Source organism: Pinus tabuliformis, chromosome J (assembly GCF_031772625.1).
Source record: "Pinus tabuliformis cultivar Carrire ecotype Pingquan chromosome J, CPIR1, whole genome shotgun sequence".
Taxonomy (NCBI): Eukaryota; Viridiplantae; Streptophyta; class Pinopsida; order Pinales; family Pinaceae; genus Pinus; species Pinus tabuliformis.
The window spans coordinates 510373616-510390054 of record NC_142295.1 but is presented as its reverse complement, the minus strand read 5'-3'; the positions used below and the strand labels follow the sequence as shown (position 1 = coordinate 510390054).

Sequence of the window (16439 nt, the reverse complement as noted above, 5' to 3'; positions counted from 1 at the left end):
ATTACACTAAGGTGTTCTGCCAAGTATTCCTCTCGAAATGCCACCTTAAGCGTAATTAATTGAGTTAGGCCCATTAATAATTTTGTTTTTTGAAAGTTGTCAGAATGCAACAGAACTAAAGGCAAACTAAGCGAATGCCGTCAGACGTCATAAAAACTCCTCAAAACCCCTCCAAAAGCCCCTGGGCCCGCTTATGACGCCAACCTACACCTGTGACCTGTCTACCCCCAACTCTAAAAGTCCATCCTATCCACGCCATAAGGTACACCAGAAAATTACAAATCATCTTTGTTGATTTTCTTAGTGCAATAGAAACTAACATAGTATTTTTGAATAATCGGTTAATTACTTTTGATGCAAAGCTTCTTTTACTATTATTCCAATATATCATTTGGTGATTATAATTCAGAAATTCAACCATAAAGAACGGTAGAACAATAGAGATCACAATGCACAAAGAAGAGACAAGATTCACCCTAGGAAAACCCACTAGGGGAAAAATCCCAACAACCTTTTCAATAGAGAAATTATTCTGTTGAACAACAGACACACTTAGACCTATGGTCAAACTTGGTCTTTCCCTCCAAGTCAAGCCTCCCAATCTGACCCAGAAATCCGCTCTGCCTGATGTGACCCAGAAATTTCGGCCCTCTTGCAACCGCCAGTTTCCCTAGAATTTCAGCCCCTGCAGTTGCCCAAAATTTTGCCCCCTTGCAATAGAATTCCCAGAAAAATTGCGAACCAGGAGAGAGAGACTATATCCATAGGTGTGAGTTGATGAGAGAGAGAAAGAGAGTCAATTCATCTTCTTTTTTGTCTTATTCGTCCTTCTTGTCTTCACTTGTTTGGCCAAAAACTGTCTTGTGCGAGAGATGCAAAATGTTTTAAAATTCGGTCGATTCGAAACGGAAACGGCCGAGATGATCTGTTTCAATGCTAAAAATAGTGACTCGGTTGAGAAAACGGTACGGGAGGCCGAATCATGGCTGACTCGACCAACTCGGCCGTTTCTGCAATAACTCGGCCGAGTCATTACCTACGGCCCGTAAGCCCAATAAAACTACGATTTGTCATATTCTTTTTTAAATTTTCAAGTGTTTGCTGATTGGTGGGTACTCCAGTGTGTTTTATGAATTAGTTAAATGCTATTTGGGGTCCATTTCCCCCTCCCAAACCCTATTTAACACACTCAAATGCTCTCATTCTCTCACAGCCATCTCATGCATTTGAGTGAGAACTTCATTGAGAGTTAGTGAGCAGTTCTTGAGTTTGTTTTTGGAGCAGCAGTGAGGAGTCTTGGGCAAGCATTGTAGCTGGAGTGAGGAGCTTCTTGGGCAGCCATTTGGAGCAACATTGAGCAGTTGATTCTTGGAGCAAGCTTGAGGAGGTAGTTTGTCCCTAGAGGTATTTTTTTTCACCTCTACAAGTCTGTTTTTGCTTATTAAATTTTAGGTGCATATCTAGAAAGCTTAGAGAGTGTTTTTTGTAAAAGAAATGAACATTGAATCAATGTTTTTTTATTTTTATTTTTTTATTTTCAGATTGTTTGCTTTCATTTCCTAGTCAAAAAATGGCACCTAGAGTGAGAGATCCTGCTTGGGCATATGCTGAAATGGTTGATAGTGAAATGCATTGCAAATTTTGCCATAGGAAAATTAAGGAAGGTCCTGGGGGCATTAATAGACTGAAACAACACTTGGCGGGGATTAGAGGCCAAATTACTCCATGTGCCTCACTAGAAATTGGGGAGATTAGGAAGCAATTGTTAGCCAACTTTGAGAGGTTTAAAGAAGATAAGACTAGGCAAAGAGTTAGAGGCTGAAATTGGGAGGAAGAGGGAGATACAAAAAATGATGGCTACCAACCCCCATTATGATTTTGAGGGTTCTTTCTCTATCCCTCATACTGATGCATCCAACTTTTTCTGATATGTTCCTCCATCTTTTGGTTTTGTCAAGATTAGGGAAAGGGTAGAATGAAAAAAGGTGATATGACTATCAAAAGTTATTTCACTCCCTCCTCTCCATCAAATGCACATGGTCCTCAAGCTAGTAAAATTCAAATGCAGCCCACTTTAGATGACCATTGGAAGAAAGAATTGAGGGAGACTGCTTGTGAGTACATAGCTAGATGGTGGTATGATGCTGATATCCCCTTCAATGCTTCCCATTCACCATATTATGAGCCTATGTTTGATGCCATACATGCTGCTGGAAAAGGCTTCAAAGGCCCTACTATGCATGAGCTAAGGGGGTATCGTTTGCAGAGAGAAATTGACTCCATTAATGAGTATTTGAAAGATTTCAAGGACTCATGGGCAAGAACAGGATGTACCATCATGTCAGATGGATGGACTGATCAAAGAAACTGTACCATCATAAACTTTCTTGTCTTCTGCCCACGGGGAACCATGTTTTTAAAATCAGTTGATGCATCTGATAAGGTAAAAGATGGGCAATTGTTGTTTCAGCTATTGGATCAGGTTGTTGAGGAGGTGGGGGTGGCTAATGTTGTTCAAGTCATCACAGATAATGCTTCTAACTATGTTCTTGCTAGTAAATTATTAGAGGAAAAATACAAGACCATCTTCTGGACCCCATGTGCTGCACATTGCATAGACCTCATGCTTGAGGATATTGGAAAAATAGATTGGGTCAAAAACACTATAGATCATGCCAAAAGCATAACAAAATTTATCTACAATCATTCATTGATTTTGAGCCTCATGAGGAAACACACTGGGGGCAAGGATATTATTAGGCCTGCCATCACTAGATTTGCTACTCATTTTTTGACATTGCAATCTATGCTTTCCCAACATAGAAACTTGCAAAAGATGTTTTCCAGTGATGAATGGAATCAAAGCAATTGGTCTAACAAACCGGAAGGCAAAGAATTGAAAAATAAAGTTTATGAAGAAACTTTTTTGGAGAGAGGCAGCAGAAATTGTGAAGCTTGCTGAGCCACTAGTTAAGGTGTTGCGGTTGGTGGATGGGGAAAGGTTGGCTATGAACTTCATTTATGAGGCCATGGATCAAGCAAAGGAGCAAATAAAGACGACATACAAGGATAGAGTGGCAAAGTATGGGCCCATTTGGGCAATCATTGATGAAAGATGGAACAATTAACTCCATCGCCCTATACATGCAGTTGGGTATTTTTTGAACCCACGGTATCATTATAAAGCTAAGGAGTTAGGAGCTTTGAGGGGGGAGGTCAGAGATGGACTGATTGATTGCATTGATCGCATGATCCCATTGGAGTCTGATTAGCTGGAGATACACCGACAGGTCGCAACCTTCAGCAATGCCTCAGGTACCTTTGGGAAGAACCTAGCAAAGATTGCAAGAGAAGCAGATGAGCCAAGTAAACAAAAATTTCAATTTTCAAATTCTTAATAGTTGTACTTTTTTTTAAAAGTTTGTTAAATCGTTTATAATTTGAAAGTTGGATATAATTTGTAATTTTGTTGTGCTAACTCATTACACTCCTATGTTTTTTGCAGCACAATGGTGGCAGGCCTTTGGTGGCCATTGTCCTGAATTGCAGAAGTTTGCAATTTGTATTTTGAGTCAAACTTGCAATGCTACTGGGTGTGAGCACAATTGGTCTGTCTTTGAGAGGATTCACACAAAGAGGAGAAACCGTTTGGATAAAAAATGCTTAAATGATCTAGTCTATGTCCAATACAACCTCCGGCTCAGAGGAAACCAATTGCTGAACAAAAGACCTGATTCAGATCCCATTGTGTTGGAAGACATTGATCCAACATTAGATTGGATAGTGGAGAGTCATCCAGCAGAGTTTGATCCTGATGAGGATCTTGATTTAGATTTAGATATCGAGGCAATAGTTGAACACGCTGTTCAGTTGAATGCAGAACCCGATCCACCAATCTCAGTCTCACAGCCAGCAAGGACTCTAGTTGTAGGCGCTTCCTCTGCTCAGCCACGACAGAAGCGCAGCCGCATATCTACTCTATCTCAGCTTGCATCTGCTGCAGTTGCACAGCGTGCTAGTGGTACCATTTCTACAGTTGCAGTTGGAGATGATGATGATGAGGAGGAGCCATGGGGCCCCCTGTCTGACTCTGATGATGATCCAGAGATTGATTGACATGATCTTGGCTCCTTTGGCAGTAGCTACTAGCCAGTAGTACTGGAGTCTGGTCACAGTTTACTTTTGCTGTAGAGGCCATTTCTAGCCTCCTTGGTTATGTGTTTTTTGTTTTGACTCTTGACAGTTGACTATGTATTGCCATTGGACAGTGCACTGGGTGCCATTTTGATATAATGGATTGGTTCATGAGCCTACTTTGATCATATGTTGTCTTCCATCTATATTATAATGCTGTGTGTTTGGAAACATGAATGAAAAGCTTTAAAATTATGTTTAAAATCTTTAAAATTATGTTTTTTTATATAAAAAATAAATATCTAATGTATTTTTTACAACGACCGAGTCATTGAAATCGAACCGGCCGAGTCGATAACGAGTCGGAGTCGGAGTTGGAGTTGATCCTCGGCTGAGTCGGAGTTTTAAAACGTTGGAATTGCCCAAGTGGAGGAGATTGAACTGCCTTTATATAGTGACTTGTCTTGGCCGAATGGGTGTGTCTTCTACCAGGGCTGACTTGATTTGGAGGGAGGGCGACTTGACAAGTTTTAGAGCAAAAGAATTACAATTCAAAAATTCAAATTTTCTTCTTTTGACAGTCACAATGGGACTTTGACTCAAAATAAATTTTCTTTTGACTCTAGCATTTAAAATATATTTTACAATAATAAAGACAAGTACATCAAGGCACCAAATATACATTATGATGACCGACCATAGTTACAAATTCAACAATCTATATTAAAATTATGTACTAATTAAATTCAAAAGGATAAAAGTGTGTGGAACTGTGAATTCATTTTATGTGCATTTGTTGATAAATATTCACAAAGTGCTAGAAAAGACATATGAAAGTAATACATTGCTGTAAATTAATGTGGTAAAAATGCTGAGCTAGAGCACATTTTTGTAAAACACTGCCACATCATTATGTGAAGAACCCCTTTCTGTTTATACAAGTAGTTATTGTCCACGGCCAATTGTCATGCTCAAGATTTCCTGACAACTGTGAATACCCACCAGCTTCTGGAGATGCCAAAAGTGGTACACTGTGATCTGAGATTCCGTGGAAATTGATTATATGAGGTCTCCTGTAACCTCTTTTCTAGATAAATTTTCATTTAATTTAAGAAGCACAAAGTATGCTGCTGATGGCCTGAAAGGTAAAAGAGAAACTGAATGCACCTAGTAGCTGTTTCTTATGTTGTGTCGTCTTTCTGTCTGACCAAAAAGTTTTAGTCTAAAATTATAAGGCTGCAATTGTATGACTTCATAAAATAAACAGAATCATACAAAATTGATTTGGGGGCTTTAGGAGTATCTGTCGCTTGGCTTACCTTGGGGATGATATTACTGCAATGAGTGTGCTCAGAACTTTAAAATTTAGTCCTTGCTCTAAAATGTATAACAGGTCTCTATTAGTGATAGTGCTGCTATATCAAACCACAACTTCTTGATATACATATCAATGTTTGTTGGAACCTTGTATATTTTTGTCACTGTGAAAATTAGTAGAGTCTAATTTGGAATTCCTGAGAACATGCAGAGGAAAGGGCAAACCCTGAATTGTTGGCACAATCACCTGCCAGGAGAAGGAAAATTGCTGTAGATTCTGGCAGGTCAGAGCAGCAAGTAAGTTTTGAGGCATACATTGTTAACCATTTTTCCTATCCTTTGCTATTTGTGAACATAAAGTAGTTATCTAGTATGTTTTGTCTTTCAGATGTGCTTCAAATTTTTGAATGGATATCTTTATTCATCTTTACTTTGATAGGATTTTAATTCATAATACACGTTGATTTACATTCTGTATACAAGGGCTAACGGTTGCATTAAAAGCTGATTGCCAGAAAATACGAATAGTGCACGTGCATAAAAAATGCCATATTACAAAATGTTATAACTTGTAGTCTATGTTTGTTTTGATGTCTTCTGTTGTTTGCTAGGTGAGCCAACTTGTTGCTCAACTTTTCCAAATGCGGGCTCGCATGAAAAATTTGATGGGTGCCATGGAAGGAGGAACTCCTGGACTTGAAAACCTCGAGGAGGCTCTCAAAGTATCACAGAAGGTTATTTTTTCACTGTTTTAGGTTGATTCTTGCCATATGTGTTGTTTTAATCTAATGCTTATTCTTTCAGATGATATAGTAACTGAGGTTAATTGGCTCTAGCTTTGTAGTCTTGCATTAGTTGGATTGTAACATAGAATAACAAGTGAAATCTAGGTTCACATATGGAAGGCTGGTTTGGAGTTTCTGCAATGACTTTTATGAAATTTCCCATATATTACTGCTGGTCATCTTTTTGTGCGGCTTGCCATCTTCTATATGTTTTTTGCAAAGGAAGTCTTTAGTTACCAGCATTATACATCATTGGCAGTCATCCCCGCTACTGACATTTCATGTTTTATTCTTGAAAAATAGGTTATTGTCATTTCATTCATTGACTTTAGATGCTTGTAGTTTTTGAGTAGAGTCTTGGGAGGTATCTAGGGAAATTTCCCTATTCTTGTACATGTTGCATATGATTCCTATGCCAAGGCTTTCCAGCAGTTTGATGCTGTATGAGATTCATTTGAGGTATGACCTACATGGGAGGTTGCATGTGCCTATTGTGATTGAGGTTCAATGTTTGAGACTGCATCTAAAGGATTTATCCCTATGTTATCGGATACACAGGGTCTTGACGCTGGATTCGCGGATCCCTGTTTAAGATACAGATCCACCCAGATCCATGTAGGATCCTCCACATAAACGGATCCTTCAAACCCAGAAATGGATCCCATGCTATTGAAATGGATCCTGTGTCAACTAGCTCTCACATGCTGAATCCCAAGCAAATAACGTTAGAGATTTTTTTTTTAAATATTCTATTTAGATTTTTAGTTAGATCACTTATTAGTAATCTGTAGGCTTTATTAAATACCTTTAGCCTGTATATCTCATGATAATGCTACTAGGAAAGGTTTGACACATCAAAATGTTAATTTTCAATTTTTGATAATGCTAACAAGAAAGCTTTAAGACAATACATAGATAATAATATATAGTGTACAAAGGATGGTTGTGTCATTAATAATTTAATTAGATCAATCCCATCCAACTCTAGGTGAAGAGTCCTCTTAGAACAATATGATACATAGACTATAGCATGTTCTCAAACAATGTACAATATTCATTTACCACTGTAACTAGATGAGAATTTTTAGATTTTAAGCCAAATGTCAAGGAGGATAACAGGTTTATTAAGATGCAGAGTTGAAATATTCAGTTCATGAGCATATAGAGCGATTTTTTGACATGTAGTTAGACCTACCGAACATCATCATATCAATAGAGTGATCATTGATGAGAAGCTCAATTTTGTATTAACAGTTATCCTTTTTTGTACGAGGCATGGTGCATCATGATTTCAATCTTCAGATTTATGAATTAACTAATGATTTCAGTTCTAATGTTGTCATTCATAAATGGTTTTGATTTTTAACTTTGAATATGTTTTTTAAAGGTACAAAAAAACATTAGTGTATTTTGTATACGTGGTGATTCCCCACCATATCCGGATCTTGGCTTTTTAAAAATCGGGTGAATCCGTATCCATATCTGAATCCAGATCTGTATCCGTTTTCGTTTCCTGGTAACTTAGATTTATCCTTTTTCCAAGCAAGGTTTCCAGCTTTACATAAGCACTTTTACTTTTATGTTATGCTTCCTTCTTCTGTGGTGAATTTTCTCAATTACTTTGGAATATTTATAGTTGGCATAGCAAGGAGGAATGGTTCCGCAAGTTGTTTAATGAGTTTCTACCATGTTTGTACATGGAGTTAAATCATTAGATCTTTCTTGGAGGTATGGACCTTCTGCTACGATCTCTTAGAATTTTTGATGTGACTCTTGCCCCCTCAAATTTCATGGGGGTAACTCTTGTGATTTTCATCACAAGATACGATTTTCAGCATGATGCCTATGGATTTCTTGATGGATTGGGGGTATACACCTTAACTTTTTGCTTGAGATGACGCTTTGCTTGCTTGAGTTGGTGTTTTAGATTTGGGAGAGATCCATTACTCCTCTGTGGTGGATTGTCTTGGCTTGGTTCCTTTTTCGTGGTTGCATATCCTTGAGGTTGGAGTTTGTGATTTCACTTGTTAGATCTTTCTTGGAGGTATGGGCCTTTTGCTATTAATCTTTTCTCGGAATATTTGATGTGATTGTTACCCTCCATATTTCATGAGGGTAACTCTTGTGATTTTCAGCACAAGATATGATTTGCAGGTATTGAATTTTACATGATTTTCTTTAACTGGTAATTACTTCCAATATTTATTTAGCTATTCATCACATACTCAACATTAAGCAATTACACATAGAAAGTCTTCAACCATCGACAATAGAAACAGTAGGAACATGAAGAGACAACGAAACATAAGTAGACACAAAATTACCCTTGGAAAACCACACGCCAAGGGGAAAAGCCCAACAACCTTTCCTTATGAGAGAATGTCTAATTCAATTCAATTTGTATATCAGTCAAAAATGGCATATCTTTGACAAGATCCTTTATCAAGACATGCAGACAAACACTAACTAGCAAGATGACCTTCCACAAGTGCCAAGCCAACCCTCCAAGATCCAAAACAGGGTTCCCTTCAATTTTTTTCACAATGAGGTCTGTAATTAGATCTGCCATAGGTCTCCAAGAGGGCCGAACTTCGGCCTTTTCCTCAGCCTCAAAACTCAGATCATGCCACAAATAACAGTGCCTCAGACCTTCGCTTTAGCCACAAAGATTAGGTGCCTCATTCAGCTCGCATATCACAGAGATTAAATGCCTTAGTTAGCTCACATATCTCAGAGATTAGGTGCCTCAGTCAGCTTGCATATCACAAAGATTAGGTGCCTCAGACTTCACATAAGCCTCAGATTAGATGACCCGAAATTTGTCCTTGAAGGAGAGTGAATACGCTCAATTAATAGTGATTCGTCCATGCGAAGAGGTGTGTCTCTTGGGAAGGCCAAATTGATCTTGGAGGGGCCGACGTGAACACTTGTGGGGTAAATATAAACTCAAATTTTCTCCTTTAATTTTATTGATGAAAGTACCGACCGATGCTAACATTTTCCAACACTCCCTCTTAGCTAGGGAGGTACTTTTCATTCTCTCTCAAGATCAATCTCCCCGACCAACCCACTGGTCTCTCGATAATGACCTAAGGGAGAGATCACAAATCAGATGTACAAGTCTCATCATAAGGAAAGGTTCATAGCATCAAGTTCATCAATCAATGTTGTTCATGAGGCCAAAATTTCCAACCATATGAAATGGTTTCTCAATCAATCACAATGACCCAAGAGAGTAATCAAAGTCAATCTCTCCGACCATCCCACTGGTCTCTCAGTCAAAACCAATGACCCAAGAGAGAGAACACAACATCAATCTCCTCGACCAGTCTACTGGTCTCTTAGTCAAACACAATGACTCAAGGGAGTAATCAGGATCAAACTCTTCGACCATACCAATGGTCTCCCAGTCAAACCCAATGACCTAAGAGAGTACACAAGGTCCATCTCCCTGACCATAAACAAGGGTCTCTTGGTCAAGCTCAATGACCTAAGGGAGGAATCCCTATCTCAATATCAAACTCCCCTATATAGTCTCTTGATCTACAAACCAAGGGAGGAATCTTGATCTCAATGTCAAAAGGGATCAATCTCCCCGACCATATGGTCTCTCAGTCAAATGCAATGACCCAAGGGAGAGTACTCAAAATTAGTGTCCTCAACCAAGCCTATTAGTCTCTTGGTCAAACAAAATGACCTAAGGGATCACTCCAAGCCTCAAAACCAACCTCCCCAACCATAAGGTTTCTCAGTCAAACTCAATGACCCAAGGGAGTAACCAAAACAATCTTCCCAACCATAAACCATGGTTTCTCAGCCAAGCCCAAGGAAGATTCATGACGCTATACAAACAATGTTTCCTCTCTTCGAGAGAGGGATTCTTTGTTGAGAAACCAAGTGCAATATAGTCTAGCACTTAATTCCTCTTCTTGATAATTACTTGTGAATATTAAATGTCTTCTTATGTCTTCTTCATCAAGCAATTATACAATTGTTCAATCATTCACAAAAGATAGAGATCACAATGAGATAAGACACTCGAAATTAGGCTAGTAGCTAGGGAAAAACCCACAAGGGGAAAACCCAACAATCCTTTCCTTATAGAATTAGATCAAAATGAGAGATATCTAATCCAAGACCAAGACCAAAACTGCCACCAAAATGCCAAGTCAAACCCTCCTCCAAGTCACCTCCAAAAGTCAAAGTCAATGCTGGTCAAACTATTTCAAATATGGTCAAACCAATGTTGCGATAATCGCCATCGGAATTAAATTGACGAGGGTCCATAAAAAGAAAAAATTGTAAAAATCGGCAAAATTAAAAAAATACAATTTTTTTTTTTTTTTTAATTTTTAGAATATAAAAAATATAAAAAAATATACAAATTAAGATTTTTTGGGAAAAAATCGCCGATTTAATCGACCGATATAATTCAGACTTGCAACTACCTCAGAATTTTCGGCCTCTTACACAGAAAATTTTGTCCTTCCACACGTGCGAGTTGGTACTAGTCAAAGATTCGGTCAAGAGGGAATATTCTTCTAGTCTTTTTCTTGTCTTCTTTCTCCTTTGACTCGGCTTCTTCTTCTCCTTCGCTAGGTTCAAATGTACTTTTTTTGTTGTGTTGAATGAATGAGCTCCAAGTAGGTCGAACTTGTCTCTTATATATAGCTGTCTAGGAGGGTCGAATAGGTGCCACTTGGAGGGCTAGGCCGACTTGGTCATTTTGTGGACGTTTGACTCATAAAAAAATTCAAATTCTCCTTTTTTTAAATGTCTAAATGGGACATGATACAAAATAATTCTTTTTGACTCATAAAAGAAATTGTTTTTGACTCTAGCATGAAGAACAAGCTTGAAAGAAATATATTAAACACATCAATGATATATATATATATATATATACATATATTGAAGACCGAACCTAGTTACAATTTCAACACTCCCTCTTAACTAGGGAGGTATTCATAATGACTCATTGGGATATTCTCAAGTTGAAATATTCATATAAGAAAGGATCTAAATTGATAAGCATCATTGATGATAACATCATCATAACCAACATTGTCAAAATACCAAGGCCTTGAAAAGTAAGCTCTATCTCTCCACTAGATCAGAGCATAATGCTAGGAGGCATTCAATAGGACACCACACCGCCTCTCCGAGGCATATACTCCACCTAGGTTCACCAGAGTATGTCCTTCACAGGATCATTTCCTACTAGTCATGAGGAAATATTTAGTCCACCAAACTATTCTTTAACCAAGTCCATGTACTTGACTTACGACTGTTAGTCCTAATCACAGTACATGACTCAAGAATGTTTGTCCAAGATGGTTATCCAATCTACCATTCTCCCTATTTGTGTTCATGTACTTGAATTACAACTATTAGTCCTGGCCACAATACATGACACATGGAGAACTAGGTGTCCATCCTCACTCCCTCTCAACCTAGGAGGAGTAATCCACAAGCCCAAGCTTGTCTCGGAAGTACTCATACTTCCCTTACATCAACTACATGTTCATTTGTGGAGATTCTTGTTGTAGCTTCTTGGCTCCCATCTACATCGCATCTTGAATCATAATGTGCTTTTGACCTTCCATGAAAACCAACTTGTTTCTTCATATGGCAGAGTATCACGATTGAATCAAAAAGTCCATCAAACATTTTGCAGAGCCAAATTGCTTAGCAGCACAAACATCCATATCTTTTGCCTCCTAGTACTTAGTGCAACTGAATGTTCTTCGAAGAAACCATGGCTAGAAACAATTACCAGTAGTACTTTTTCTTATCATCAACATTTCTAGCCTAATCAATGTACCCTTGAATTAAATGTATCAAGGAACCAATCAATTAATGGTATAGTGATGGATAAAAAATAACGTGATTCTCCAAATCTTAGAAGTTGTCATAGGTCTACAATTTATCATTCTACATTTTTGGATGATCTTTGATCATAAGGTTTCTTCTACCAAGGAGAGGGTCATTAGTTTTTTTGCCAAGTCCCAAGTAGTAGTGAATCAATTCAAGATTCTCCAAGTCATATTTTGCTTCCATTTTGAAAATAATACCTTTATCTTTTGCTTCATGAGTCCCTTCTTAAATCATTCATTTGATCACGACACTGCTTTTTCATGTCTTTCAAGAATCAGAAGCAACCTTTCCAACTGAGGCAAGTGTCTTATTATGAACTTCTTCCTTTTACTAGGAGAAACTTCTCAAGTCTTGCTTCCACGCTGCCATCTAATATTAAGTCTTGACTTCTTTAATGAATGCATACTTCAAACTCCCTGCTCCTCATATATTTAGGAAACGTCCTTGTGAAAATTTCAACTTCTATTGCAGCAACTGGAAATTATTCTCCTAATTGTTAATTAATTTAACAATTTATTTGCCCACACAAACAACGAATAATTCTCTACTGCAATTTTCACCAAATTAAATTATGCGGAAGATAAACTGGAAACTGAGAAATATTCTAGCGCACACATCAAAATTAACACAATTATTTTTGGACTAAAGTCCCCTGAAAAACCCAACTTGGAAAAACCGGTGCAACAATTGAGGGTTTTATATTATTATGCAATAGTGAGAAATTTTGAGTACAACTGGATGCTGAATTTGGCTATCCTACAGAGAAAAATACTGGCAAAAATATCTACAGGGAAATTAGCCACACTTCGAGCAATCCTAGCACCTGACTGCCACTGAAAAGCAAGCTGTCCAACTGGGCCTGCGCAGGCTTTGCGTCAATCTTAAACTGCCTGCCACACATGCTGTCCGAATCAACTGCTAATCAAGTCGACCTGCCTATTGCTAACTGGGAAAATGCTTCTCCGACACTCTGGAACCTTTTCTCGGCCTCTGGAACTGAAAACGTCTTCCTTTCTCAACAAATCAAATTGCCCAATGAAGCCTTTGCGCTGCCTCTGCACAACCTCCTGGTGAAATTTCGACCTTTGTCTACAATGCAGTTCACTAGATCTGGAAAGCTTCCTCCAACCTCACTGTCTCTGCCCTTCTCTGTCTTTGCTTCCCTACTGAAGCTTGAACTCTTTCAGCACTGCTGGCTCTTTGGAAAATCGAATTCTCTAAGGAAATCAAACTCTCTATGGTTCTCACAAGTGTGTTCTCCATCTACCCATCGACGGCTTCTTATAATCCTCTGTTGGATCTCCAACGGCCAAGATTAAAACTTAATTAAGGGCCCATATTAATTCCTTGACGATGTGTGTGAGTTTCTAGATTGTTCACAACTTATCTCAATTAATTTTGATTAATTAATCCCTTTTCCTAAGTTTAGACTTGGGAAATTATTAAAAATAGTCTTATAATCTAATTGAGACACTTCTAGGTGGAATTTCTAGAAACGATTTCTGGTTTATGGAGAACTCATGTGTTTTAGCCTCTCCACAAAGTTTCGAGACTAGAACACCTCTGATGCTACAAAAACTAACACTCCCTCTTAGCAAGGAAGGTGTTCTCTCTAGTGCTGCACACTCTGCCACAACACTTTCTCTCTATACCACCCTTTGTCACGCTGCTGATGTTTGGCTACTGCCTATCTGTTGGAAATATTAAGGGGGGGTGAATCAATATTCCTTAGCAATTAGCACTTTTAAATCTTTTCAGAGCATTAGTCAATCTTCAATCATTATTAATGTTTATGCAGTAATAACAGTAAATAAAAGAACACAATAGGCACAAGAATTTTAGGTGGAAAACCCCCTTCGGGTCAAAAACCATTGAATTCTTTTCTAATAAATTCTTTAATCTTCAGCCCCAATTGAAATGAAAGCAACAACTTCCTAGAATTATAGAAAAACATTCTTCTCCAGCTCCCACTAGAAGGATGCCCCAATGCCTTGGTTTCTTCAGTAGTCAACTGAATGGATGCCCCAACATCCTAGACCAACCTATCACCCTGAAGTGTTCACAGGCTCCAACCTGTAGGCGACTTCATGCACCAGCCTAGCACCTCCTTGCCACCCTATAATGACTGAAATGAGACAAGAGTGTGGATTCCCGTACTAGGGACAACGATCCACGATACAATATGATTTACAATGATTTTGACTGAACACCCAATCACACTATGACCTGCAACCCAACCATGACATCATCCCAACAGAGACTCCTATACCTCCCAATAATGCCTTTTTGACTCTAGGCAGATTGACTCTTTTACAATAATGACTCTTCCAATGATTACACTTTTACAAATGACTCTTTTACAACTTTATAATGATGACTCTTGGCCTTGATAGTTCTTCACAATATACGGATGGATGTCATGTCTTCAAAGGATGTCCCGCTGCAATGCTTCCTTTGATTTGATACTTCTGCTCTTGAATTCTTGCTTGAAGTTGTACTTGAATCTTCTTCTACCTGCATGCAAAATTTGCCCGATGAAACCAATCCCAAAACAAAACAAAATACCCTTCAACTTACCTCTGCCTGCAAAACACATGTAAGTGCATAATAATGAATAAATACAAATTAAAATTACAATGCGTACCTGAAATGTGCTTGTCACTTTTGTTGTTGACTTGTTGCAGCAGTAGACAAAGACTCCCACTCTTGATATAGGCTTGGACTCTATGCAAGACTATATCCAAAAATGACCTAAAGATATATACAATAAAAACTGATGACAGACCCTAGACTTGTGATGGACCAAGTTCTAAGTACAACAACAGAGACCATTCTATCAACTATGACAAGACAAGTAACATGAACTTACAACATCATATACATTTAGCAAACTTGGTGTAGCATCGAGAATATGTAGCTTAAAATGTGTAGTATAAGAATAGGACACCCGAAAAACTAATTGTGACATATAGAGACATAGAGATATAACTGAGACATTGTATATACTTACGTTGTCCTGCAAAAACATATGCCAGAGATGATACTCAAAATTCAAATGTAAACACTAATCATACATACCTTGTTGTAGGAGACTTACCCTTGACTGTTGATGTGTGGTCCTTACTATAGTGATCCTTGAATGCATTCCTTTTCTTGCCTTCTAGGAGCTCGATATTGAATCTATTGTATCTATGTAATTTCGGATCTCTAGGGTCTGAAATTTCGTCTTGTGGTAGCTCTTTGAGTCCTCTTTCCAACCCCACAGGTCTGATCAAGATTGGATTCTTCAAGAAAGAGTTATGCCCAATCTCCCACGATGACCTGATTATAAACTGGTTCAGTAGAGCGAACTTGTACGAAGTGCCACGTGTCACTGTTGTGACCTTTGGCCTTGAAAATGCTACTCAACAAACTACAGTTCGTCCTCTTTCTGTGACTATTTACGAAATTTGAATCCAATGCTCAGAGAGAAAGTTATGACGATTTTCCCAACGTCACCTGTTTGACATGGAATTTGGGAGCCTGCAAAAACCCTAACTTCCTCAGATCATATCTCTGAATAGCGAACCAATATCTGAAATTCAATCACGAGGTTCATCAAGATTTCGGTTCAAATGGGTTTTAATTTTAGCTTTTGAAGCTTTGCAAAAAAAAAAGTTATAGCGAAAATGCCACGATGACCTGTTTGAAGCCACAAAATCCCTACTAGAGGAGGATATGAGGGTCATTATTTATATGGATGTCTTCAGTTGAGAGGGTTCTCAACAAGTGAACATTGGAGGGATTTTAGGAGCAAAACATTTTATTAATTATTGACTATTCAATGACCACAACCAATTATGGGTGCCATGCCACAACCCCATAGGGTTTTAGCCCACTAACTAGGGTTACTAACTTCAAACATGAATATCTCTCAAGCCATGAAGAAGTACTTGGCATGCCATATATCAACGGAAACATCTCGATGAATAGAATCCATCTAGAAGATCCTTGACTCAGAATAGAGTAATTTGTCAAGTCAAAATGCCCATGCAAGATCGGGGTAGCCCCTGGTGTTGGTTGGGTTGACATCAATGACAACCATTGATCAACACTACCAACCACTGCGTAACTCTGATGTTGTATCTATGCTGCTGCTGAGAATTGTTAGTTTTTGTAGCATCAGATGTGTTCTAGCCTTGAAATTTTGTGGAGAGGCTAGAATACATGAGATCACCAAAACCTAGAAATTGTTTCTGGAAATTCCACCTAGAAATGACGTAATTAGATTATTAGTCGTTTTTAAAATATTTCCCAAGTCTAAACTTAGGGAATATGACTAATTAA

General features: G+C 38.3%; 1 protein-coding gene across 2 annotated transcripts in view; it reads left to right on the top strand.

The window, feature by feature from the left end:
- Positions 1–16439, top strand: part of CPSRP54 (chloroplast signal recognition particle 54 kDa subunit) — a 295675-nt gene that overhangs the window by 206177 nt on the left and 73059 nt on the right. Inside the window, exons 13-14 of one of the 2 annotated variants that reach the window (XM_089378034.1) lie at positions 5663–5748; positions 6063–6206. In XM_089378034.1, coding sequence (XP_089234160.1) covers positions 5663–5748; positions 6063–6206 — 230 coding nt within the window. The remainder of the gene's footprint in view (positions 1–5662; positions 5749–6062; positions 6207–16439) is intronic. The other variant, XM_089378033.1, reaches the window with a different exon arrangement.